The sequence below is a fragment of the Ptychodera flava genome, chromosome 6 (genome assembly GCF_041260155.1).
Source record: "Ptychodera flava strain L36383 chromosome 6, AS_Pfla_20210202, whole genome shotgun sequence".
Classification (NCBI taxonomy): Eukaryota; Metazoa; Hemichordata; class Enteropneusta; family Ptychoderidae; genus Ptychodera; species Ptychodera flava.
In genome coordinates, this window is record NC_091933.1 from 2,581,001 (window position 1) to 2,607,958 (window position 26,958).

At 37.0% G+C, this 26,958-nt stretch overlaps 1 protein-coding gene across 1 annotated transcript; it reads right to left on the minus strand.

The window, feature by feature from the left end:
• Positions 1–1,263: 1,263 nt before the first annotated feature.
• LOC139134582 (aminopeptidase N-like) lies at positions 1,264–24,832 on the minus strand. The gene is made up of 17 exons (XM_070701492.1): positions 24,061–24,832; positions 13,373–13,652; positions 11,838–11,958; positions 10,746–10,900; positions 8,551–8,664; positions 8,087–8,227; positions 7,582–7,713; positions 6,873–7,063; positions 6,460–6,548; positions 6,148–6,281; positions 5,709–5,912; positions 5,142–5,218; positions 4,783–4,893; positions 4,103–4,273; positions 3,606–3,734; positions 2,788–2,860; positions 1,264–2,117 (listed from the first exon to the last, which is right to left on the minus strand). The coding sequence occupies exons 1-17, from the start codon at positions 24,714–24,716 to the stop codon at positions 1,968–1,970; spliced, it is 2,928 nt and encodes a 975-aa protein (XP_070557593.1). The 5' UTR covers positions 24,717–24,832; the 3' UTR covers positions 1,264–1,967.
• Between the last annotated feature and the right edge of the window lie 2,126 nt (positions 24,833–26,958).

Here is a 26,958-nt window from a genome sequence, read left to right on the forward strand (position 1 = left end):
TTTAATTCTAGTCCGAGCTATAATTCAGGTGTCGCACTAACATTAGACATTGCATGGTGTGCTGGCGAGTTGAACACTATATTTTGACATGATTTCAGGCGTAGTACGAGAAACTGTATTTACAAACAGGACACATATAATGGGAGATACATGAAAAAAGATTGTCGACAGCCCCTCAGACCTTCTTTACCTAGTATAACGACGTAGCCTGCGAGGCAAAAGCCGTAGAATATGTACGAATTACATGTATATACTCCTCCACAACAAAGTTTCAGCTTTAATGGAACATTAAATGGGTGCTTGCTGTTGTACTAATTTGATAAAACCAGATCACGTTGGCTTACATCACAAATATAGCCACAAAAACAGTTGATTTACCTCTTTCGTTAAAATGTTATTCAATTCGGAATATTTCCGTAGACTATGATTTTTTTTATATTTTGAAATGATTCAAGGGATAGTTTTATGTGATATGTAAGTTGCTGTGTGTCACCTAGAAGGGCTTTGTCACAAGACGGGGTATCTATTAAAATAAAAATGTTCAATAAAAGTGATAGGAAACATCAAAAGTACAAGTCAGTCAGAAAGAGGTTAGCTGGAAGGGACAGAACATCTTTTAGAAGAAAGAATCACTAATCTAGAATAAATTTGCACAACGACTTTTGGAAAGGGAAACAGTGTGAGAATAGTAACATCCACGGTCAAAGCGAGAAGAAATGATCCTCTAATTACAGATAAATTAACGTTGGTCTATTTTACAGGTAGTGTCAGCTTATGATAAAGACGTCGATTAGAAAAACAGACGTCGCCAGTGAAAGAAAGATAAAGGGAAAAGAAACATTCTATCATAAAAAATCCAAAACATTTGACTGAGATTAAAAAGGAAAATGACACCAGTTTTGTTACTTACAAAGTCGTCCTATTGATGGAAAATTCAAATAAATCCTGTTTTGGCATCGCTTTATGCCAATGTTGTTCAATGAGAGTCTGGTACACAAATGCAGTGCAAATGAGTATCTGGTATATGAATGCAGTGCAGTGAAAGTCTGGTATACAAATGTTGCGCAATTATAGTCTGGTATACAAATGTTGCGCAATTATAGTCTGGTATACAAATGCAATGCAAATGAGTATCTGGTATATGAATGCAGTGCATGCGCAATGAGAGTCTAGTGTTGCGTAGTGAGAGAAATGAATGCTCAGTGAACATAGAAATGGATTTTGTCTAAAGTAGATTATAAAAGCATTGATATCTTCATATTTGTATAAGATTCTTTATTTCCATAGTAAGCATCATAGTAAATAAAGGAACATTCCATATAGAAAAGATAGCAGAATGACTTTTTCGAATTCGACTTACACACAACTAAATACAATCATTTACACCGTTATATCGCTAAGTAAATCAAAACTTTAGGATTTAAGTATGTCAGAACAGAAAAATTGCTTGTCGTCTTACGTTTACAAAACATACCAACAACCGTGGCAAAAGAGAGACAAAACCGACAATCGTTAAAGCTTGCTAAAGCTTGCTAAATTCATTTTAACATTCAAACAAATTGAACATAACTGCATAGGTTTAGGTAGAATGCGCCCCGGGGAAAAATTGGACTCAAAATTTTTACAGTACTTTTTTGGTCTACTGCCTGTGAGGGCTCATTTTAAAGTTCTGTGAAATATTTTCACTGCCTCAGTTTTCCGAAAATCGAAAATTTTATTTTTCGTCTAGGATGGTGGCCATTTTGAATTTCAAACATACTAAGCAATTTGTTTCTTTAGTACCAAAGTTTGCATAGTGACATCTGATATTTATTCTTGATTTGGTAAGAGAACGGTTGAAAGTTTCATTAAGGAAAGTCGGAGGAAAAGTGTCAGTCTTTCACTTTGGAGGCGCATACTACCTTAATGGCTATTCAACGTCAAATTATTTGAGAATTTCGCTGTAATGGAACAACTGTCATATGACTTTATACGGCTACGTCTCTGAACCAATTAAATAAATCAGCTTCGTTTTTGGTCATCCAACGGATGTTTAAGTCGACTTTGTGTAGTGCATTATAGAAATCTGCCGCTGCATTGCTTGGCATGTCTCTGTGTTCTTTGCCGAAATCTTCAAGCTAGGAAAATAATAAAAACCAGCTCAGTTTCAATAATCACTAATTAAAAGGCAATGCAAAACTTAAATATTACAGATTTATACTACTGCACAAACATCGAATACGCCATGTTCTTCTAATCAACACAGGGTACAGGAGAAATGTAAATTGGGAAAAAGAAAAGAGAGAGGAGATTAGTTGGAAGCAAAAACATGATAGTTTGGAATATCACTTCCAAAACGAAAAATATATTACCGTACGTCCATTATATATGCTAACGTTACGTCTGTACCCCATGCTATTACAGTACCTTCAACATTATATCTACATCTATGAGATATACTTCACCTAAATTACACCACACAATGTTTTGAATGTCGTACACAATATTTTTTAAAGCTGTTACTCAAACGGTTTAGTTTTAATGTGGAATATCTTCCGTTACGATGTAAAAAGTTTTGAGAACGTCAGAACCTGTAATTGCCAAATAAAAACAGTTTCTGAATGTCTGGGAAGTAGCGCAGTCTTGGCTTCACAATTCACTAAGTTTTGTCTTATTGATCAAAACTGCACAGAGTGAAGGTATATTATAAGATTATCAACTCATCTTCACGTATCCGTTGTCTTTAATCAGTTGACAAGCGTCAACAGTTTTCAAATACTGATTCTCCGGGATGGAAAATTACTATACCTGTTCTTTGTCTTTCTCGGTGTTCATAAAATCAGCAAACTGCCAAACAATATCGTAAGCTAATTCTTTATACCTGAAAATATAAGTATGGAAAAGTGTGATGAGAAAAAGGCTCAACGTCACTTAATATTACAGTACTGTAAATGTTCAACAAGTTACAGAAGTATAACGATCGTTATATTGTTAATTGCATCAAAATTGTCTCAAATTAACATTTAAGACTTAGGTCAGCATGCTTATATAATATTGCTGTAGGACAGAAGTCAATAACTTTTGCGCATGTTTTTCATTTCACTCAGTTTTTGCTGAGTCGTCAGAATCAAAACGTCACTCAATAAGAGAAATAGCGAACCTTCCATTAGACAGTTTGTCTTTCAATCGATCTACATGCACTTCATCAGCTCTGTCTTTTCTTTGATATATTTTCCAGGATATTCTCTCTGTAAAATCTAGTTTCTTATTGTACTCCTCAAGTAATGTTAAAATTTCCGTTGTTCAATTTATCAATACACTTTGTATATGTGATGTGCCAAACGTTGTTCGTGATAGCTCATTCATCAATGGTAAAAATGCATATTGCCCACAATGCATTGTGGTGACAAGGCAGACATTTTCCGTTTCAGCTTCCCTTACGGAAAAAAATAAGAATATTTATTTGTTTTGTGGGACAAAATAGTAATATATAACTCCAGAGAGACAGTTTCTGTCACCTAAATGTAGGATATAATTGGGCTAATGTTCAAAGAAATATGATGAAAATGATTCCCTAGATTGATACATGCACATATACGTCAAGTGTGTAAAATATAATAACTTACATTTGCAAGAGTAACTCAAAGTTGTCTATTGTGAAGGTCCAGGCGATTTGATGACCGAGTTGGGAATTATACAACGCGTATGTTATGGCTTCATAGGCCCACAGCTGCCCTAGGGCTGTTTCCAGGTAGCTAAGAGAATATACAAGTAACCAAAAGTCAATACTGGAACAAGTTGTAAATGGGATTTTATCGTTTCATAATTTGCTTTATTTGAACAAGTTCTTTTTACTTTTTACTATTCGCTGTTTGCCCGCTATAATTATAAAGTTTACTTATAAGAACAGTTCTTGCTGTTTTCAGATCCTTGAAGTTGACCTTTCTTTACTCGACGAATATCACAGTCACGTTAAAACACACTTGGCTGTTGGCATTGCTAAATTATTCTCTGTAGATTCTTCATATTTTCCCCACTCCTTCGTTGACCTTATTGCCTCTGTGATTATTTCTTGGACTAGTTATCCTGAAAAATGACAATGTTGCTTCATTTCTGTCCACACCTTAATATTCTCCACGTGTCTTTTGTACACGCCATGGCTGCTTGCAAGTGCGATATGTCATCGTTTGTCGTGTTTCCATCATAGAGCATTCGCCAAGCAAAGTCCCATTCACTGTTACTTCCGTGTCGAATGGCAGTGCAATATACAACTGTCTTCAAATAATAAGGTATTCTGTGGAATGTTATCAAATTATTATCAAATCAACGTTAAGTGAGATTTACAATGCCGTTAGACTGATGTACAGCGACTTTGAAATTTTTCTCCAGAGAACATATCATTTTAGCAATGCCTGCTTGTAGACTGGCCTAATAAAAACAATAACCCGATTGGCTGTTGTAAAAGAAGTGATACAGCAAAGTACAGTCCCTCGAAACACAGCAACTGTTAACACAATTGGAACTAATTTGGGATAATTGGATTTTCGTATTTTTCAAATTTCTCAAAAGTGTTAGGTGCCGTGTAGCTGAATGTTGCAATATTGCAAATTACTCATAAAAACAAGTGTGTAACGTAAAAAGAAAAGCAAATGAGATTACATTTGTAGATGAAATCGACGTTACTTTACCATTCAATTATCCCAAATTAGTTCCAATTGTGTTTGTTCTGACTAATTAACAGTTATTTGATGTCAATTTTCAGTAGTTAAAATCAGTAAACCAGCAAACCAATCACCAACTTACGTGTTGTTATTTGGGTCATTCATCCATCGTGAGTAAAGTTGAGAGCTGTGTTCAATACAGTCGTCGTTTCCATGGAGACAGGCTGTTTGTAGGGCGTTCACCGTCTTCTGACTGAAGGAAACGAATAAGGAGACGAAACCGTCTAATTTTTTAATGAAAAAACATAGTTTTGTGTTTCCGTTGTAGGCATTTATGCTTATTCTTTAAAATCAATCATAAAGATTATTTAGCAGTAAAAGTGACATCAATACATGGAATTGTTCAAATGTGAACAAAGAAACTTGGAACATTGTTTACAAATCAATCTTCGCAGGTAATTTTGATGATAAGAATACAGGACAAAGTAATTAAATACCCACTATGTCAGATAATCTTCTGAGGAGAAATCCCAGCCATGAATTTCATACAAAGGTGTTACAAGTCTTCGAATGTATCGCTGAAAACAGAATTGATTTACCGTTTATTTTCCAGTCGAAGAGTTCGGTAAGAGACCCAGAGTTCAAACAGTGTGTGCGGGATTTATGCGATTGCTTGTTGAAGGTAGACACTGTTTGCAGGTGTTAAACTCTATCAATACACCTATTGACATATGTCTTAGGTATTGGGAAAGCTAACACCTGTTCAATCACAGTGCAATATGCATGTCAAATATTGAAATGTTTTCGTCCAAAACGGAAATATCATTCATTATTTATGGGTACCAAAATTCCCTTTCCCCTTTTTCGTCGTGTACGGAATTGAATATTTCTGCAAACTGGGGATAAATAAAGGTTACAAAATTCAACAAACAAATATTATCAAATGCTAACATCAAATATTTGTACTTTGTATAAAATTCACCGTGGCCAACAGCGAATGTGTCATTTCATACTCATTTTATCTGACCCAGGCTATCAAAGACACCACCATCAAAGCTCTTGACCCACCTCCATGTATCCATAAGTTGATTTCCCCTTAAGCATGTTGTCAGTATAGCGAATATTGTTGAGAGCCGTGTTCCATGGATTGTACTCTTTTTCGTTAACGAGATACTGGGTCAGCTTCCAGGCGATGATTTGACCCTGTAGCTGGGCGTGTCCAATGTTAAATGCATCCTCTATGAAACCGGCCCGATTTGTAATTGTAAATGTCTATTGACGAAAGGTATGCGAATATAGAGAACATTTATTGCAAGAGAGAAATAACGCCTAGCATGTTAGGATGACATAGTCAAGTCAAACGTGGAATTGCCACATAATGTTCAAACAACAAACAAACAAACAAACAAACAAAGTAGGTTTAATGTATCAAAGATACAAACATCCAGAAGGGTGATTTTACAGTAGAAGATAATGTAGAGTAAATTTCTAGTATGATGATACTTACAGTATGATCTAACACGAGTTGTTCAGCTATTTTGTTCCAGTTTTCGATGTCATAGTTCACTCGATAGTACCCAGTTTGGTTGACGTTCACCAATATGAAATCGTTTTCGTTGATGCCGGAAATTTCAAAATCAACTGCAAAATTAAAATCTCTAAACTTCAACAACGTGTATATTTTGTGTAGAAATTGCATAAAAATGTGTAACTTTGTATTTTGATTATTGTCAAAATGTATCCCTATTATCTTTAAAACTATGAATATATGAGATGGAACAGCAGCTACCCCTATCCCCCTTATTAAAAATCCTCTTACCGGGTCCCATGTTTTGCCAAGTTTCCATTGGATTGACAAAGTCTAGTCGCCCACTGTGTGTATACGTCAACGGTACATACCATTTGTAACTGCAAGATAAGCACAAAGCGTCACTTGATTTCGAAGACAACACGGTGCATTAGAAATCTCATTCCATTTATGTACTGAATAGATACATTTTGTAGATATGAACCGGTATGAAGCAGTTGAACAATTCATAGTCTTTTCTTCTTCTTACTTAACCTTTCACAAAGTGTTACAACTACAAACAAGTTCACATCGTAATGTGTTGAAGCCCATAATTCTCCTTTATCGTTAATTTCTCACAATGGTTGCAGTAGAGTATTTCCTGATATATCTCCATCGTCAGCATTCAAGACAAAGGAATAACTGTATAAAAAAGGAAAACTCACCCGAAATTTGTATATTTATCGTCCGGTTTGTCGTCAGGATCGAGAAGGAAATGTTGCTGTGTTGTGTGAATTAATGCAGTTTGATCGTCGCTATTGAACCTGACTGTCACGTCTATTACCGGATATCCCATTTGGAGAATCCATGTGTCCATAATTCTTTTCACATCGTAATTTTTCCTACCTTTATCAGTCTAAATTAATACGATGAAAGAAGTTAAACTCAATTTACATCCATCCCTAAGCTTGCTTCTTTTGTTGTCGTTATGTGTTATCGGTTAAAAAAACAGGTAGGCCATCAAATTAGTTGATCGAGTCTCATTTTTCTTTAAAACCAATCGGATTAAAATCAGAGATCGGCTCCGTCGATCTTTCTCCTCTGTTGCCGATAATGGTACCTTGTTGTTCTCACGTCAGATTGAGAAAAACAGAGTACCAACAAATTTAAAGGACGGCGCCCATCTCTACATCTGATTTTAAACAAATTATTTAAAGACGACAACTACCTATTATGACCAGCTGTTTAAATGTTAATAACTATCTTTTATCATATACATTGAAGTCTATATGCTTTTGATTATGCCATAAATTTACATCCGAAACAAATACTTAAAAGTATCGATAAAAGAATGTCATGGATGCGAACATAATACTGAACCACATTTTTTAGTCGGTAGAATTTAACTTGATATGTGTGTTCGTGTGATCTTACCTCAGTAAGAGTAGTGAACAAGTCATCGGAAAGAACATTTCCATAGGCGTTTTCCATAAGATAATTATAAAGTCCTTCCTTCAGGGTCTCTTTGCCAAGAAATTGTTCCATCATTCTCGCCAGAGATGATCCCTGTTTGCAGGATATCCATAATGAGGTGACGCGCCGCATTCAATCAATTTTTATGGATTAAAAGCTCATAAGTAAGCTTGCACCATGGGCCCTCCTGGATTGTGCTCAAACACAGCGACCAAGGTTTCCCACATGTTCATTCATATTGCTCTGGTATAAACAGCTCCCGAATGGTTGAGTCATTACTGCGTAGTATGTTACTCATACATAGATTCTAATCATCGCTGTGGGCCTACGTTACCTGAGTATTACCTTGCGTTCAATAAATTTATATTGCAATGTCAACTTTGTTCGGTAAAGTCATAATGTGTGTGTCAGTATTATACTTCAATAGAGCATGATTTGTATAATTTATCAAACTTGTCTTTCTTACCTTTTCATAACCCAGTCTGTCAAATAGAAACCAAGTCTCGTCTGGCCATCCCAATCCTGGGACCACAACAGGATGAGATGATCCCTTAGCATCGGCAGCGAAAGCTCGAAATAAGTCGTCTCGTTGATATAGCTGGTCGAACTTGAAACAAGAAAAACAAAAATCACTAAGGTAATTTTATTACAAAAGCAGTGATAATATCAGTGTTAGCTGTCAAAGATAGTACAATATGTGGACAATATACTATATAGACGCACCTGCTTGTTGGTTATGTTAAATTTCAAGTGTTGATAAATTTCGGGTGATTCGTTTCTCAAGTACAAAATTTGTACCGTGACCCCTAATTTTCATTCTTGTTTTCGAAAGGGAAGAACTTACAAGTTCCCTAACGGAAAGATTGAACAAAAATATAGGTATCATAATATCGAGGCGCGTACCAGCTTAAAAAAATTTATCCAACTTACTGTTTCGAACTCCGGAGTAGCACTTTGGCATCCAACATGTTCGTAATAGCTGGTTAGTCCTTCGTTGAGCCAGATGTGATCCCACCATTTTGTTGTTACTAAGTTACCAAACCACTAAAATGATATAAAGTGATCATATAAGTATGATATCATCAACCCCTTCACTTTCCCATCTGGAAAAGAGAAAGAAAGATATCTTTACAATGATTAGACAACTTGTTTACCTACATGGTTCTATTCCTTATCTGGTGCTGATACCGAGTGGATTGACTTGCACAAGATACTGGGAAAATTGTTCATTGTAAAGACTACTCTGACGATGATTTCCCTCCAGTTAGATGATATTCATGATAGTTTAAACATCTTTACTACAGTACCTGATATGACCACATTTAAATTAAAACCAATGGACAACAGAACTACATCAGTGATTTTTTATATTTTCACCGTGAACTTTCCTTGTGTTTCAGAATCTTTACCGACCAATGACAATCATGACTCTATCTTCTTTCAGCCTCTCCATGGTAGGTATTTTTAAATCATTTTAATGAGAATTTGCAACTAACAGTGGTGTCGTAAAGTTGTAAAAGGAGTTTTCTTCTGTCATAACAACACCCACGTCTCTACTTATATCAGATATTCGCGAAAGCATTGCTTTAGATGACCCTAAGAGCTGAATTAGCTGTAATTTTTTTGATGTAGTTTCTAACATTTTTCGTTATGATTGTGAAATGCAGCTGCTTTTCTAAAAAACGTATCACTTGTCAATGCAGCCTGTAAGTGTACTGCCAAATGTTATCGTTGAGAACAGGGGCTGACGAATGCCAAACAACAGAGCTGCCAAAAAACCCGAAAAAAGCTGTTCGTGAGCAATTTCTCGGTGAGCGGACCGGAAGGTATTTTTTGACCCTATCATTGGGCGGGTAACGGGAAGGCGGGTAATTTCCCTCATCAGTTGACGGAAAATTTCATTCTCTTGCCTCTCGCTTAGCGTGCGAGTGGTAGGAGGCGCGATTGTTTTCGAGAGTTTTCCGATTTGGATTGGAAAACTGCTAATGGTGGAGAGAGGGGGAAATTTATGGGTGGAAGTAGGCATTTTTCAAATGGAACGCGAGGGAGCTATGAACAGATTTTGATTTCTTCTCGTAGATGATTTTTGTTCCAAATACAGACAACTCTGATCACAATTGCTTAAAATACCTGGTTTTTAGGAAAGAGCACAATTAACGACCCGGAGGGGAGACTGAGGAGAAAATATTTTGTCAATGAACAAAATTAGAGTGCTACCTTAAACATCAAAATTGAATAAATTTTACATTACGTAAACTTTACATCTCAGAATAACAGGAAGTAAGGTCTCATAGCTGTGAGTCAATTACTCTATAACCTCATTCAGTCATTAGAAAACACTAGATAGAATTTGTTGCTGTTAGGCATTTTCGAACAGAACCTCACGAGTGTGATATATCAAAGAGTGGATATTTTTGGTAAAAATCTTAAACTATCTTGGTTACCATGGTTACTCTGATGTGTAAACGATTTTCTCTGAAATCTTGCCGTCTGCATTCATGTATTTCGTTAAATTATCTCAAAACTTTGTGCTATTTTTGTCATAATCATGATAGTCAGTCATTTAAATGCAGCCTTTCATTAGACAACATTAGAAGACAGTTTTATGAAAGAACCATTTTCTGTCCTATTTAATGTGATATCTGTATGATTTACACGGAGTTGAAATTCGAAGGCACCCCGGAACAGCCGGTGTGATTTTTGCGCCGTCTCATTTTCGCTTCAACCCCCTACTATTAATTGTGCTCGTTTCCTCTGAACAAACTATATTTGCCAACAATATCATTGAATACTGAACACAATGGATTGTGTCTGCCAGGTTCATACTTTGTATTTTAATATACTTTATAGGAAGAAAAAAAATTACAGCTGTCGTCCCTATACGATGGCTGTTAGTCGTACCATGATATTGACATTTCGGTGGGACAGAACAGCCAGGGATTGACGAACATCAAAGCGTATCCATTTTAATCACCTTCGGTATATTAATCATGGACACGGTGAAAATGTGCGTAACTAGGATATTGATCGAACATTTTTTTGATTGCAAGGACACTAAATTTATAAGAACTCTAAATACATAAATATTTTGATCACGTGTCGTACACATTACCCAAGGATTTTACCTTGTGAGCTATTTCATGAGAATTTATGGAAGCGATACTCCATTTGATTGACGGAGATTGTCTCTCAGAGTCGTACAGGAAATAGTCCGATCTTGTTAAAATAAGACCCCAGTTCTCCATTGCTCCGAAATAGAAATCCGGTACAGCAACAATATCTGCAATATTATTGATTTATGTGAAACCGTGTTAAAAGCATTAACAGTGTAACATGATATTCTCTTGTATTTCTACTACTCTCAATATTCAGCAACCATAACCCAGTAACTTCTTGGGAAGAAATGCATATTGCGTGACTCTGAGAATGAACATGTTACAAGTTTTTAAGTCGATCATAACAGGTGTGAGTTAAACGTTGGCTTGTGATTGCTGTGTATATATGTGTCTGTAGGTACAATACTGTCTCGCCTGGAGAATTCTTCGCGAATGGAATGAAAAATACTCTCCAGATGCACAATGCCCAGTTTTATCGCGTTAATGAAAGGTGAAAGCATCGATATAAATGTCTTCAGACTAAAACATGTCACAAGCTTGACTTAGTTGACTCAATCTCTGAAACTACTGACAACAAGTTACAATTAGGATAAGAGCTGAAAACAGCATTTTGCAATGTCGATCGTTGCATCCTCCTGGAGAAATTTGGGGACAGTTCGATTAAAGGTCTCCCACACGATTGTTTTCAAAGTTACCCTGAAGATAGACAACATTCTGTTTTCATTGATGGCGATGTCCTTCATCGGCAAATTCCTCTAACCAATGCCCATTGTCGTTCACCATATTTCTCGCATACAATCGAAAAAGCAAAAAGCAATACTGAGTTCAACATTTTTGCCGATGATATAAATCTTTTCCATTTTATAAGGCCCTATGATAGGCGAAATACATGTGAATATGAATAAAAAACTACTTTAGATAGAACATTTTCTTATTCCTCATCATGTATTTTGAAGTTCAGATAACTTATTAAAATTTGTGTATACATTTTAAATGTGCTGGAACAAATAATAAAAACATCCAATAGCGCAGCTGATGGAAACCAAATGTATTGATTTGCCATCAGCGTACATGAATGCGTCCAAATCGATGTAAACTTACCTAGTTTTGGCAAAGGGTAAGATATCTGCCAGAAATTCTCAAAGAATGTAAGCTGTTTTGAAGCGGTTTCTATGCAATATTTAGCAGCGTGTATATCGTCTTTGTCAGCCCACACTCTTAACTGAAATACAAAGATGATATAGATATAACGGTGCTGGTATATCACACATTATATTACCATGGCCTGCCCGTCGCATTTTGATTGGTCGAGCTGAACCACGTGACTGACCACAAATACACAGCAATGGTTTGTTTACTTGCCCGCGAATATGAATAATAAGATTAACAACTCAAAGTATCGTAACTTTATCGCTCAAACGTAAATCATAATCAATCACAAAATAAAATGGAGCACTTGTAGGTCAAGTTGAGATACTTTTTTCTGAAAACATTTCCGGATTTGCCAATTTTTTATAGCGCGTGTGACAGTGCGTCGCGTATTGCTCAGTTTCTGGGGCCCAGTTGTCGTTCGCTCCTGAAATTTTCGGAAATTTTGACGGTTTTCTTGGGTTCGCTGATAATATAATGGAAATAACAGACTCCACTCTGACCATTAACGTTTATTTGTGGGCGCGGGCTCGAGGAAAGCCAAATTAACGGGCTCGGCAAGCCTCGCCCGTTAATTTTTGGCTTTCCTCTCGCCCTTGCCCACAAATAAACATTAATGGTCAGCGCGTCGCCCGTTATTTCTATAGCATGCGCCTCGAAAGTGAAACACTTATAACCTTTTGCTCAAACTTTGCCCAATGAAACTTTCAACCATTCTTTTACCAAATCAAGAATAAAAATCAGGACTCACAATGCAAGTTTGGAACTAGAGATTAAACAAATTACCTAATATTTACCGATATTTGAAATTTAAAATGACCCCCATCCTGGTATTAGCTAGAGTAAGGAACTACCTATAGCTCTGTATCAGCCAAATCCATTGGTTTGCATATGTAGAATTGAAAGAAAATTATTTGTATTGATGAGTAATTAATCAGAGCTTAACATATACAAACATCAGTAAAATGACATTCTCCGACAAGAGTTTGGTGTGTGTTTTGATGAAATCATCAAGATAGGAAAAAAGTTGCGTAGAAAAAGTGTAGGGTAGGGTACAGTCTATCTCCAAAAGTATGAGGGGAACCCTACTCTGTCTAGTTTGTTGTAATTCTATAATTAGAACACAAAATACACAAATAAGAAAAATGACATTTTAATTTTGAGGAAACCCACGTGTTAACTGTATGGGGAAAATAATGGTTATTAATTTAAATAAAAACTAAGATGGTGAAAATTGTTCGTACTCCAAGAGTTTTCACATGAGTCGACACAAACGGTAGACCAGAAAAGTATTGGAAATATTTTAGAATCCGAATATCTATCTGTCCTTGAGGTACGTTAAACCTTAATAGCATATTGTTTCGATTTCATCGACTTGCTCAGACGTGTTAAAATTGTAGAAATTCGATATTCAGGGACCTGTATACCTCTTTCACGGTTCACTGAAAAATCGATCTTCGATAATATTTGAGATTAGTAAACCTTACCAGGACATCGTTATCTGTAGTTTCATCAATACTGACATAATCAGCTATGACAATAGCGAGTAGATATGTCGACATGACAACATTTGTCTTTTCAAAGAAGGTGGTGTTCCACAGTCCAGTTTCATCAGTCACAGAATGTGTCATAGGCATGTTCCATAAGGCCAATCTCGTATTCCGGTGTATCAACGTGAACTGAAACGTAGCTTTGAAAGTTGGCTCATCAAAACACGGAAACACCCGCCTTGCGTTAACAGTCTCCAACTGTGATGCAGCCATATGTCTGAAGAGAAAAATACAGCCGTGCAGAGAATCACTGCTAGAAAACCGTTAACTTCATTAAAACCCTTTCACCTCGGACCGAAAGATCTGACAACATAATCAATATAAAATCAGTGTAAGTTTTTTCTTAATTCGAAATTCATTTTACATTGTAGGCTGCGTTCAAAAGAAGTGGTGGTGGGGGGTGGGGTGGAGGAATCGCGATTGAAATCTTATTTTTTTCAGATCCCCCTCAATACACTCAAAAAATTTTCAAGTCCCCCTTCAATACTTTCAAAAATTTTCAAGTCCCCCCCAAAATTACCATATACCCGCATATTTTTTAGAAATGCACGCAGAGTAAAAATAAACATCTAATGTGTCGTTCTGCACGCAGATGTTCGACGCTACCTCTTATCAGCAGGTTGTAGAGCCATATATATACCTAGGGCAAGTTCTTAAATTGATTCATTTTTAAATGCATCAGTGGACTTTTTGGATTTCTCAGTCTAAGCCGACTTGAGTTTATCCAACTCTGGCCAGGTCAATGTCACCAGCTGAAAAGCACAAAAAATGACAATCATGAGAGAGTATGAAAATTGTGTATTCCTGGCTACGTTTTACCAAACTGTGCAAAATGAGCACAGTGACCTACCGAATTATTTTTTTCAAAAGTACAAGACATGTACAACTTAGATGCCAATTATAAATGTTTTACAAAACTAACAATACTGGACGGTTAAAATATTCCATCAAATTAATGTTAATCTTAGAATTTTGAATGATTCCATTTAGTCACACATTTTTCCATTTAAACTAGAGTCTTTACTGTTCAAAGGTTTACTTTTGTGTATTGGTATTGTTACGTGCTAGAGAAAACGAACAAAAGGGTGAACTCAGCAGTTAACGTTTAAACAAAATTTATTACGAAAATAAAACTAATTGCTAAGTCAGGGATAGAGTACAAGCTTTAAAGTGTACAGACTACTTATCTCAGCTGGGACGGCAAAGCTCCAGTCTCAGAGTTGTAACAGTCAGTTGGATGAATGAACAGTCCTTCGGCTTACAGGCTTGTAGTTGCACAAAGTCCACAGTATAAATCCAGCGTTGACAGTGAAGGTCTTGAAAAGTCTTGAGAATGACTACTGCTGGAGTTTAGTAACACACAAGAGACACGATCCAAAAGTCTGACTGGAAGCTGAGCACGTCCCTTTATAAAGGCATATAAGAACAATCTAGAACTTTTATTGACATGCTAATTACTGTTCTAAAATTATCTCCCTTACACAACTAATCAACTTTCCAGAACATTCCAAACATGACTAATTGAATTCAAGGTTGTTAGGTCATCAAGGGCAGTGACCTTGAGAATGTTCTAGACTAATTGAACTCAGGTCATGATGAGTGTGGGGGAAATGACCTACATAACACACCCCCTCTTCAAAAAAAGAAAATTTTTCAAAGAAAAATCTTTCTTTACAAATGTAATCTTGAAAAGGATTAAGTACTCAAATTTTGTTTTACTCTAAAGTAAAATTTCTTGAAAGTGAACAATAATAAACTCTAAATACGAGAGAGACAGTCTGCAATTAAATTGTCTCTGCCTTTGATATGTCTAATATCAAGATTAAACTCCTGTAACATTAAACTCCATCTTAGCAATCTCTGATTTTTGCCTTTAAATTTCTGCAGAAAAACAAGAGGGTTGTGATCAATAAAACCACTATTGGCTGATTTGAAGAAGTAACATAAACTTCAAAATGCTGTAAAGCTAATATCAAAGATAAACACTCTTTTTCAATTGTAGAGTAGTTTCTCTGGATTTGTTAAATTTGAGTGAAAAATAGCAAACAGGATGATCTATCCCATGACTATGCTCTTGCAATTTATATTGGAAAACTTGAAATGGCACTGAATTTGGCATAAAGTATGCATGGCAAAGTCCAGTTATTTTTATTGGGTTCAATAAAGTCATTGTCCAGCAGGTATTGACTTCTTCCTGGAGATATTTCGCTTTTGTTGGATTCAGTCTGTATGGATGTTGTTTCACTGGATTACTGTCGCAGACATCTTCGTTGTGATAGATGATGTTTGTCCTTGTTGGAACATCTTGAAACAGGTGTTTATATTCGTGGAGCAGTTCTTTCACCTGTTGTTGTTGTTCTGGCTGGAGGTGTGCCAACTTTGTAGACTCCAGCTTCTCCAGGATTTCTGAGTTCTGAAGCTTGACCGAGCCCAGCTTTGAGTTTAGAGTATTTTCACTCAAGTCAGTTTCAGTATCACTTATCTTCATAATGGTTTGAACTGACTGCACTGACAGGCTGAGTTATAGTAGGATTATCCCTATCCAAATATGGCTTAAGCATATTTATGTGACATAGCTGTTTTTGTTTTCGCCTGTCAGGTGTTGTTATGATGTAATTTAAATCACTCAATTTCTTATCAATTAGATATGGCCCAAAGTAACGAGCATGGAGTGGTTTGCCAGGAACCGGAAGTAGAACAAGAACTTTTGACCTGGTTCAAACTTCCGTTTTGAGGTGCTTTTATCATATTTGGTTTTCATTGACTGCTGAGATGACTCAAGATTTTCTCTGGCTAATTCACATGCTTTTAGAGAGTTTCGTACGAAAATCTGACACATATTGCAAAATATTCAGACAATCATCATCGTCTGATAGGAATTTCTCTTTAACTAGCTTAAGTGGGCCACGGACTGTATGTCCAAATACAAGCTCAAATGGGCTAAAACCAAGAGACTCTTGAATTGACTCTCTAACAGCAAAGAGCAGAAAATGAATTCCTTCATCCCACTGCTTCTCTGTGTCAAAACAGTAGGTCCTAATCATGTTTTTCAAAGTTTGATGAAATCGCTCAAGAGCACCCTGACTTTCTGGATGATAGGCGGATGACCTATACTGTTTAATGCCTAGCTGATCCATTACTTGTTGAAAAATACCAGACATAAAGTTGGAGCCTTGATCGGACTGGACACATTTAGGGAGGCCAAATAAAGTGAAAAATTTGACTAAAGCTCTCACTATAGTCTTTGTCTTTATATTTCTCAGTGGTATGGCTTCTGGGAACCGAGTTGATGTACACATTATTGTCACATGTACTCATTTCCTGATCTTGTTTTTGGTAGGGGCCCAACACAGTCTATTAGTATCCTACTAAATGGTTCTTGAAATGCAGGAATTGGCTGTAAAGGGGCCTTGGAATGGTCTGATTTGGCTTTCCTACCATTTGACATGTGTGACAGTTTTACAGAAATGTGCTACATCCTGCCTGAGATTAGGCCAATAAAAGTGACTGAGAATTTTTGATAAGTTTTCCTTACTCCCAAATGACCAGCCCAGGGGGTTTCATGGGCTAGGCGCAATATTTCAGCACGATAGGGCTTTGGAACCACAATTTGATGTTTTATAGCCCAATCGTCATCAACAGACATCAACCATACGACATCTGGAGGTCTCCATTTACGCATGAGAATACCAGATTTTGTATAATAGGAAACAGAGCTATCTGAAGTTTTACCTTCATCATCTACCCTGTCAAACAAAGACAAAATATCTGGGTCTTTGTGTTGTTCTGCAATGAGATTTGATCTAGAAAATGTCTGACTTTGGTCAGCAGAAGTTTTACTGGAAGTTTTTCAAATCCCCTAGGGATAACGGAATGATCCGTGTCAAACACCTGACTGAGAAAGGTGTCATTTAAGTCAACATCTGTGACATTATTTTTGAGAGTATTTTGATTCTCAGAAGTTTTCTTTGACATGGCTCGAGTAATGGCACATGATGGGAAAAGGCCGGGAATGTCTTCCTCTATCGGCTCTAGATTCAAATCTAAACTAGGATTATCGGTCACAAGTGGATTAGTAATGACCTTTTCCCCAGCAAGGTCGTTTCAAGGAAGAAGGTGAATCCCTTAAAAAGGTAAAACAGGCCTAATACCTAAAGTCAGAGGTCCAGAAACAAAGTCCGAAGACAAATAGACATTAAGGAGAGGGACAGGAATGTAGTCATTACAATCTACCCCCTTAATAAGAACTTTAGAACCTGAAAATGACTTTTCAGAAAACGGCAGGGTATCTGCCAACAAAAGTGACTGGGAAGCCCTGGTATCTCTTAAAATTTTGATGGGGTAGCAGAAGAGAAATCACTAGAAAGTGATATAAAACCATTATGAATAAATGGCTCGAAAATACCCATAATGCTATCTTGAGAAGAATTGACCTTGACCTCATTAATTGGGGATGAGAGGGGTTTAACCTCAGAAAATGTGTTGCACACATTATTAGACTCTAATTGAGTTGATGAAGAAATAAGCCGGTGGGCTTAGATCCACTTTGACCACTTTGACCTTCACGTTTTCTTTTCAATTTGAAACACTCTGACATTAAATGGCCGTCTTTCTTGCAATAATTACAAGAAAGTGTACCGAACTGTTTGTCAGAAGGAGATTGAGACTTGGGATCTGATGATGTGGAAGTGTTACTTGAATTTTGTGAACTGTTGTCATTTGATTTCCTACTGTCCTTTGAAAAATTCTTGGACGAAAAGGAGGAGTTAAATTTACCTGCATTGTTTCTGTAGGAAAAGGACTGGGATGGTTTGCTGAGAAATGAAGATTTGTGGGTCAATGAATAATCATCGGCCAACGTGCAGCAACCTCCAATGTATCTGCCTTTTGTTCATTGATAAACGTCTTGATGTCACTCCGGATGCACCTTTTAAATTCCTCAATCAAAACAAGTTGTCGTAATTTGTCATAATTCTGACTGACCTTTTCAGAAGAACACCAGCGATCAAACAGTTGTTCTTTTGTTCGAGCAAATTCAACATAAGTTTGATCCTTCACCTTCTCACAATCCCTAAATTTCTGACGGTAAGCTTCAGGCACCAACTCATAGCCCTTGAGAATTAATTCCTTCACAGAATCATAATTTGAAGCCTGCTCTACTGACAACTGAATGTAAATTTCTCTGGCTTTACCCACCAAAGCACTCTGCAAAAGCATAGACCAGGACTCCTTAGGCCAATTCAGACTCTGAGCAATTTTCTCAAAATGGAGGAAATATTTATCAACATCCTTTTCTTGGAAAGGGGGAACTAACCTGAAATGCTTAGTGATGTCAAACTTGTCTGAAGGGAAGAATTTTCCTGACTGTCCAAGCTCTAAACGTCTCATTTCTAACTGTAGTCGATGTTCTTCCAATTCTCTCTCCTTTTCTCTCTGTCTTTCTTCCATTTGTAATTTTGTCTTTCATTTGTAATTTTTCCTGCCTTTCCCTTTCTTCCATTTGCAATTTTTCCTTTTCTAATTCCAATTTCTTAAGCTCCAAATCTGCCTGTATTTCTAATTCTAATTTTTTGAGTTCGAAGGAAGACTCAGGCTCATAATCTTTTAAGGCAGACTCTTCAAAATGGCCAGAATTAACTAAATGTTTTGCAATCTTGAACTGAATTTCTCGCTTGCGCATAGATCTTTTGACATCTACTTTAAGGAAATTTGCCAGTGCTATGAGGTTGTCTTTTCTGAGGGAATTAAATGTGTCCTGATCAAGGTCATCCATAAATTCGTCTGGCTTGAATTCCGCCATGATTGAATTTCGCTGAGTTCACAGTATACAGTAGTTTTGAAAAGGCTGTCAAAATGTTGTCAAACGGCTCAAAATATTCGTCTCCCGGACGAGCCCCCAATTTTGTTACGTGCTAGAGAAAACGAACAAAAGGGTGAACTCAGCAGTTAACGTTTAAACAAAATTTATTACAAAAATAAAACTAATTGCTAAGTCAGGGATAGAGTACAAGCTTTAAAAGTGTACAGATTACTTATCTCAGCTGGGACGGCAAAGCTCCAGTCTCAGAGTTGTAACAGTCAGTTGGATGAATGAACAGTCCTTCGGCTTGCAGGCTTGTAGTTGCACAAAGTCCACAGTATAAATCCAGCGTTGACAGTGAAGGTCTTGAAAAGTCTTGAGAATGACTACTGCTGGAGTTTAGTAACACACAAGAGACACGATCCCAAAAGTCTGACTGGAAGCTGAGCACGTCCCTTTTATAAAGGCATATAAGAACAATCTAGAACTTTTATTGACATGCTAATTACTGTTCTAAATTATCTCCCTTACACAACTAATCAACTTTCCAGAACATTCCAAACATGACTAATTGAATTCAAGGTTGTTAGGTCATCAAGGGCAGTGACCTTGAGAATGTTCTAGACTAATTGAACTCAGGTCATGATGAGTGTGGGGGAATGACCTACATAACAGTATAATGAGATGTGAAAATTTCGTTCACTGCATGAACTTGAAATGAATGGTTTTATATATTGATTTTAAGTGATTTTAGAAAAACTGATTTTTCATTTGTATAAGATCAAGTATGGTGACCCAATCTTTTTTCTCTAATATTTGATTGTTCTCATATGCCAGAATTTAAAAATCTATGGTAACTGTTAGTTCCCTAGTCTTCTATGTGTTGCTCTCTGACTGGATCTTGTGTACAAGTAGATGTATGTTTCACTGTCAATTGAATGTCCTATGACCGAAAATCAGAGTCAGAGCTACATGTATCACTGTCACTACCAGTATGTAGTAGCAGGGCAGTAGTTGTATTAATTTTTTGTTTTGACAATATTTTTGTTCAGTTTATACAATTGCGTTCTTGTTCTACTCCCTTCACCATGTTGAGCTGTCTAGTATTCAGCTTGCCGACACACTGCATCCTATGTGTACCGTGCATTTGTATAATTCAGTTATCACCAATCTTTAGACAAACTGGCTTTGTTGTCAAACTGAATATTGTGTTTTTCAGCATGCTGTAGAGATACACCAAGAAACTTTGTTTGATACATTGCATAGAAATATTGAAAAAATTATCAACAGTTGCAGCTCCTGCCCCATTACAAGGCCAACTTGTTTTACAAAAATTTAATGGCATTCATACATTTTTAAATTTTTTCGAGATTAAAGACATAAAATGTGACAAAACGGTTCTAGATTTTGTTTAATTATTACTAACATTAGAACAATTGGACGACATCAAAATGTTGGGAGTCAAAATATTTTCAGGTCCCCCTATGGGCAGAGCAAAACTTTCATTTTCCCCTCTCGACTATCCCAAAAATTTTCGAATCCCCCTCCCTGAATTCCTCCAGCCCCCCCCCCCACCATTTTTTTGAATGCGGCCCTACATATTACAGCATCAGCATGCAAAATGAGTTTGAGGCAACGTGTGAAGTGTATTTTCTGTAACAGTTTTTTCCAGATAAAATTTGTCAAAGGAACCACAAGTTTCGTTGTGTTCTGCCGACTGCATGTAATGGTAAAAAGGACTTATGCTAGGAGAACAATTACTAGTATATAATGAAATGAGTAATGTCTTGAAATCAAAATTACACTTGCCTTTGAACATTGTATACCTGTAATGTGTGATTTGTCCAATCACAAATCGTAGAGCTTGAGACGTCTATTAAATTATTAGGAGGCATTCACGTATTGTCGATTTTGAAAAACCACACATCCCTTAGGGACCGTTCAGTTTTTACGGCCGGGGGGGGCGGCAAAATCCAGGGGGGGGGGTCATCCTAATTTTGGAATTTGCAAAGGGGGGGTCATCGCTTTTTCACTGGTAGGAAAGGGGGGGTCACCACATTTTCAAAAAACATAATACCAACAATAAAGTTCACTTTATGCCATGGCCACGATCGACCCTCTTTACCGGCGGGCCGCCTTTGGCGGCCCACTACAATAAATATACATTATGTATTACCCATGACCCTCTTAACGGGCAGACGCCTTTGGCGGCCCACTCCAATTAGGTTTACTTCATGCAATGGCCATGATCCGACCCTCTTTACCGGCGGGCCGCCTGCGGCGGCCCACTACAATACAATGACTTTATGTAATACCCTACGGCAATCTTACTGTGAAATTCCCAATTGAAGCCGCCCTTGTATTAGAAACATTTTTGAGGGACCCCCTGGGATCACGCACTGAATAATGGTAATGGCCGCGCGCCTTCAGCGGCCCTGTCCAGTAAAGTCTACTTTATGCAATAGCCATGATCGACCCTCTTTACCGGCGGGCCACCTTTGGTGGCCCACTAGAATAAAGTTGACTTTACGTAATGGCCCATGACCCTCTTAACCGGAGGGCTGCCTTTGGCGAACCACTCCAATAAAGTTTACTTTATACAATGTCCATGGACATGAGTTGTCTATGGAAATGAAGTTAACAATTGCCTTACAGTCGTCCTAATTAACAGACGTTTCAATGGATGTGGCTGAGAAGTTTGTGCACTGGCATCTCTGCAACACGAATAAAGTGCGCTGCGTACCGGAGTTCAAATCCAAACCATGCGGGTAAATTTGACATATGGGTTTTGGTTATTTTTCAGGGGGGGGGGGGTCATCAATTTTTTTCGTCTGACAAAGGGGGGGGTTCATCTTTTTTTCACAAAAAATGCAGGGGGGTCTATATTTTTTTGAACACCGGCGACAAGATTTTGCCGGCCCCCCCCCAGGCTGTAAAAACTGAACGCTCCCTTAGTGCAATTTTTATTACCTAATTCTACCAGGAGAATATCAAAGTTACATGGGAAGCGGTAATGTTATGTATATTTTTTATGTGAGTTTACAAGATCATCCCTTAACACATAGAATGTTCTTTATGATGCCCTGGTCACATTTACTGTAAAGATATTTGACACATGGTTCACGGAAAGCCTGCAAGCAAGCTGACTTGTTTTCCCGCCGAAAACATTAGTCAATTGTACGTTAGTTGGTAACGCCAATATTGACATGACATGAATAAACTTGTGAGTAAGTTGTTTCTGAACTCTAAAATGCTTTTCAGTCATGTTTTTTTATAGTTTTTCAATTTCACATGTAATGTGAAGTTTAAATCCGAACGATTAGGGCCCAAGGCGTTAACCATTTGATTTCTGTGGATGTAGAAAGGGGGTACGGCATCATTTGTTTCCGTCAGTCCTGCGTCAATTTTTTTCAACATGCAAAGACAGTGCATTTTTGTCTGTTACTTCACCTTAAATGTCAACGGCTCACAACTGCAGCTATGAACAACTTATAGGGTTCAGTGTAACTAGTGATAAGCGGAATGTTTACAATCTATGTTTTCCTTGATTCAGTTGTATGTAAAGTTACATGTAACAGGTAAAATGAGAACTTGTATTTCATGAAACTTGTTATTACTGCATTTCCGTTGTCAGAAAGCCTTGTTTTGTTTGTTTTTATGATGTAGACAAATGTATTTACAGAATAATATATTGCTTTTAAAATAGTTTATTGTAATAATTTTGTCTTGTGCTCTAAAATGTTTTCGCTATGTACAGAGCAGGTAACATAGTACATCCCTAAATTGGAATATTGATAATGTCGATGTTATTTAATACATCGCAACATAAACCACTTATATCACAAATGCTGTGAAAACGTATTAGCGTCAGAGAGCCCAAGAGAATGAGCTTTCCCAAATTTTGCTGATTTCAGGCGTATCACAACTTTTTTAGTTCTGTCCCTTAAAACATTTTTCCGCAAGTCATTACGGGTCATTTTCCCCCTTCCTCTGATGACAATATTTTTCCTAAATAATCATCTATCATCCTAGAAATCAAATGGTTCTCCCTAATCGCACTTCCCTGACAGCGCTGAAAAATACTCACTGTAAATATGACTAAATGATGGTATCGGGCAGTGAACATGAAGAAGAGTATTTTCAAAAATACTATAATTGTTTTTCAAGGCGACCAGATCACAAAATGTCAAAGTACGTGAATTACACCGACCCTCTCCCCCTCTTCAGTGTTTGTGGATATAACCTGGCAGTCCAGAAGATTGTTTGCAAAACAGATGACTTGGCTATCTGCAATTCAACTGTATTCATGCTCGTCTCTTAACTGTCAACTTAGCAGACGAGCCAATCATCCAATCAAGCACGTGTGGTTACTGAACAGAATAGAACACTTACACGTGTTATTACGTATGTGGTGCAGCATCGACAGGCAAACATGTACTCCGTTTCCTATGTTATGTGGAAATATTCAACATATATAGTGAAGATGATTTGAATGATTCTTCATGAATTGTAATCTGTGCACCACTTTGATGTGCTTTTTAGTTATTCACTATAGATTCATGGAGAATGTTTTGTCTCCTTGGGTCACACAGTCGCTTGAGGTATAGTAGGTACACGGCAGAGAGCCGCTGTGACGTGAATTTTTTTTCATGTCACAAGCCTTGGATTTCTCCTTGAATTTTGTCTCTGATCATAGGCCAACGGTTTAATAGTAAAAACAAAATGAATTTACTTTGCTAGGGATTTTGTAGACAATTAGTAATTGCAGTTCAGATAAAACAAAGTCACGACATCGTAATCGAATTTACAAAGTTCGTCTTCTTACCTAGTTTCTCCATGTTTTGTGTAGTTACTCAGATAATATCCCATAAAGTCATCATGGAGAAGCGTGCCAGCGAATGACATGTGTACACTGTATGTCTCTCCTGAAGTGAGTTCATTGTCAACACCAAGGTCTATCTCAATGTATTCGTATTTTACGTCTTCTTGTATATTTGAATGCTTGAGAATTTCTCCGCTTGCTGTCGTCACGACCACCGAGTCGTGATCCACTATAAGAGTTTCATGGGCATGAAGAACAACCCTTGAAGTTGGATTCTGGCATGTAATTTCGATCACTACATTACCTTCAAAAGAGAATTGTCTGGGGCCATCATCAGCATCTAGATATGTCTTCAATGAAACGTCGTAATGACTTGGTATAAGATCTGTTGACAAATATCCATCAAACAGCTCGCGGTCAATCTCAGCATCTTCGGGCGGAGGCGGCAGGCCATCGTGCGGGTTATCTTCAATAGGCTCTGCTGTTTCACATCCCGTGGAAAAATATGTGGTCAGCACCGCTGCTGTGATCAGCAGAGTTACAAGTACCATAATACCGACCCATCCAATCACCGAAACATGACAACCAGATCTAGTATTTGACTCTTTTACCGACTCGTATGTATTAGCATCTCCATTTTCCATGTGTGATTTTGGCATTGTCGGCAATGTCAAGAAAGCTGTAGACTGTTAAATACATGTGCTTTTGCCTTTTTGTCGGACCCTTCAGCGCGATGACTTATCACAACTTGAAAGAACAACTGTGTGAAATTTCTTTCTATCTTATCTAAGTTTTCACAGTAATCAGTTGGGAGCGTTCAATTCTTATGACCAGGAGTGGGTAGGCAGACTCTCCTTGCGCCTGCGTCTGAGCAAACCCTTGACAAGGAAAAGATTACACCTTCAAAAATAATTCTATGACCCCACCAATGCTGGGGCAAAGTTTAATATTTTATATTTCAATCTCTTTGTTCTTTGTGTTATGGCTTCAGTAAACTGGAACTTTTGACATGTTTTCAGTGTTTTTTCATATATCGACCACAGATTTTTTTGGTTCTCATCCTACACCATTTTGAAATACCAAGTATTTGGTTTGTCAGTGCGGCATGTCAGCGAGTGACGTGCAATGCTGTTGTTGACAACTGGATGAAGTCCGAATCTGAATTTGATTATCATTCAACAAAACAATACATGTCAACGTTGACAAGTTGAGTACTTGGTATTTCAACACGCTGTAGGAAGTAGACCGAGAACTAGGTGCGTACACATGCAACAAAAAACTTCTGTCTATGGTATATTCACATAGGGAAGTCACTAGAGACTATCATCTTATCACACTTCTGATTATAGTCCGTGGGCTAGAGGGGGCTACGTGCACCCCCCCCACAGGATAACAAACCTGTATTTTTCAGAACCCTTGGGATCCCTAGAATACGAAATAGAATTTTAACAGAAAAAATATAGGGACGCAATAGCTGTTATGGTCATGTTTTGAAGGGTACCGCAAAATCACGATTTTCCAAGCCAAATGCATTTTCGTCAAATCTGTCTTCTTGTAAGTCATGTGCTGAGCTCATTTTTTAACATAACCTCACTTGTTTGGTATCATTAGAAAGGGAATTTATTCCTCTTTAAGATGACATATTGCATTATGCAATATCTTCTACAGTTTTTGTCAAATATAACCAAAACTTACCCCTTACCCCAAAATTTAACATTGCAAATTACAGTAAAACTCAAATTCTACCAATTTTTTAGCTGGGCATAATAAAATATGCATTGCTTTGTCTGAAATCTGTTTTATTTGATACAGGGACATGTCAGAAATATGAAATAGACTTTTAACAGAAAAAATATTGGGAATCTACAGCTGTAACAGTCATATTTTGAAGGGTACCGCAAATAACAGTGTTGCAGATTTGCATGCATTTTTGTTAAAACTGTCTTCTTATAAGTTATCTGCTGAGCTTGTTTTTGAATATAACCTGGCTTGTTAGGTATCATTAGAAAGCTAATTTACTAATCTTTGAAATGACATATTGTAACATGCAATATCGTGTGTAGTTTTCATGATATGTAACCAAAACTTACCCCATACCCCAAAGTTTACATTGAAAATTTCAGTCATAGCTAAAACCAAATTCTACCATTTTTTTAGCTTGACACAAAAAATATGGCCGTTTTTGCTATGAAATCTGTTTTATTTGGTACAGAGACATGTCAGAAACATGAAATAGACTTTTAACAGAAAAAATATTGGGAATCTACAGCTGTAACAGTCATATTTTGAAGGGTACCGCAAAGTAACAGTGTTGCAGATTTGCATGCATTTTTGTTTAATTTGTCTTCCTATAAGTTATCTGCTGAGCTTGTTTTTGAATATAACCTGGCTTGTTAGGTATCATTAGAAAGATAATTTACTAATGTTTAGAATGACATATTGTAACATGCAATATCTTGTGTAGTTTTCATGATATATAACCAAAACTTACCCCATACCCCAAAGTTTACATTGAAAATTTCAGTCATAGCTAAAACCAAATTCTAACCATTTTTTTAGCTTGACACAAAAAATATGGCCGTTTTTGCTATTAAATCTGTTTTATTTGGTACAGAGATATATCAGAAACATGAAATAGACTTTTAACAGAAAAAATATTGGGAATCTACAGCTGTAACAGTCATATTTTGAAGGGTACCGCAAAATCATAGTGTAGCAGATTTGCATGCATTTTTGTTTAATTTGTCTTCCTATAAGTTATCTGCTGAGCTTGTTTTTGAATATAACCTGGCTTGTTAGGTATCATTAGAAAGATAATTTACTAATCTTTGAAATGACATATTGTAACATGCAATATCTTCTGTAGTTTTCATGATATATAACCAAAACTTACCCCATACC

Excerpts from the sequence above, each read along its gene's own strand:
- LOC139134582 (XM_070701492.1), bottom strand. The coding sequence starts at position 24,716 with ATGCCAAAATCACACATGGAAAATGGAGATGCTAATACATACGAGTCG. Across the intron at positions 6,282-6,459 it reads TTGGCAAAACATGGGACCCG|TTGATTTTGAAATTTCCGGC; the intron begins GTAAGAGGATTT and ends TTAATTTTGCAG. Across the intron at positions 4,274-4,782 it reads AATGACCCAAATAACAACAC|AATACCTTATTATTTGAAGA; the intron begins GTAAGTTGGTGA and ends AACATTCCACAG.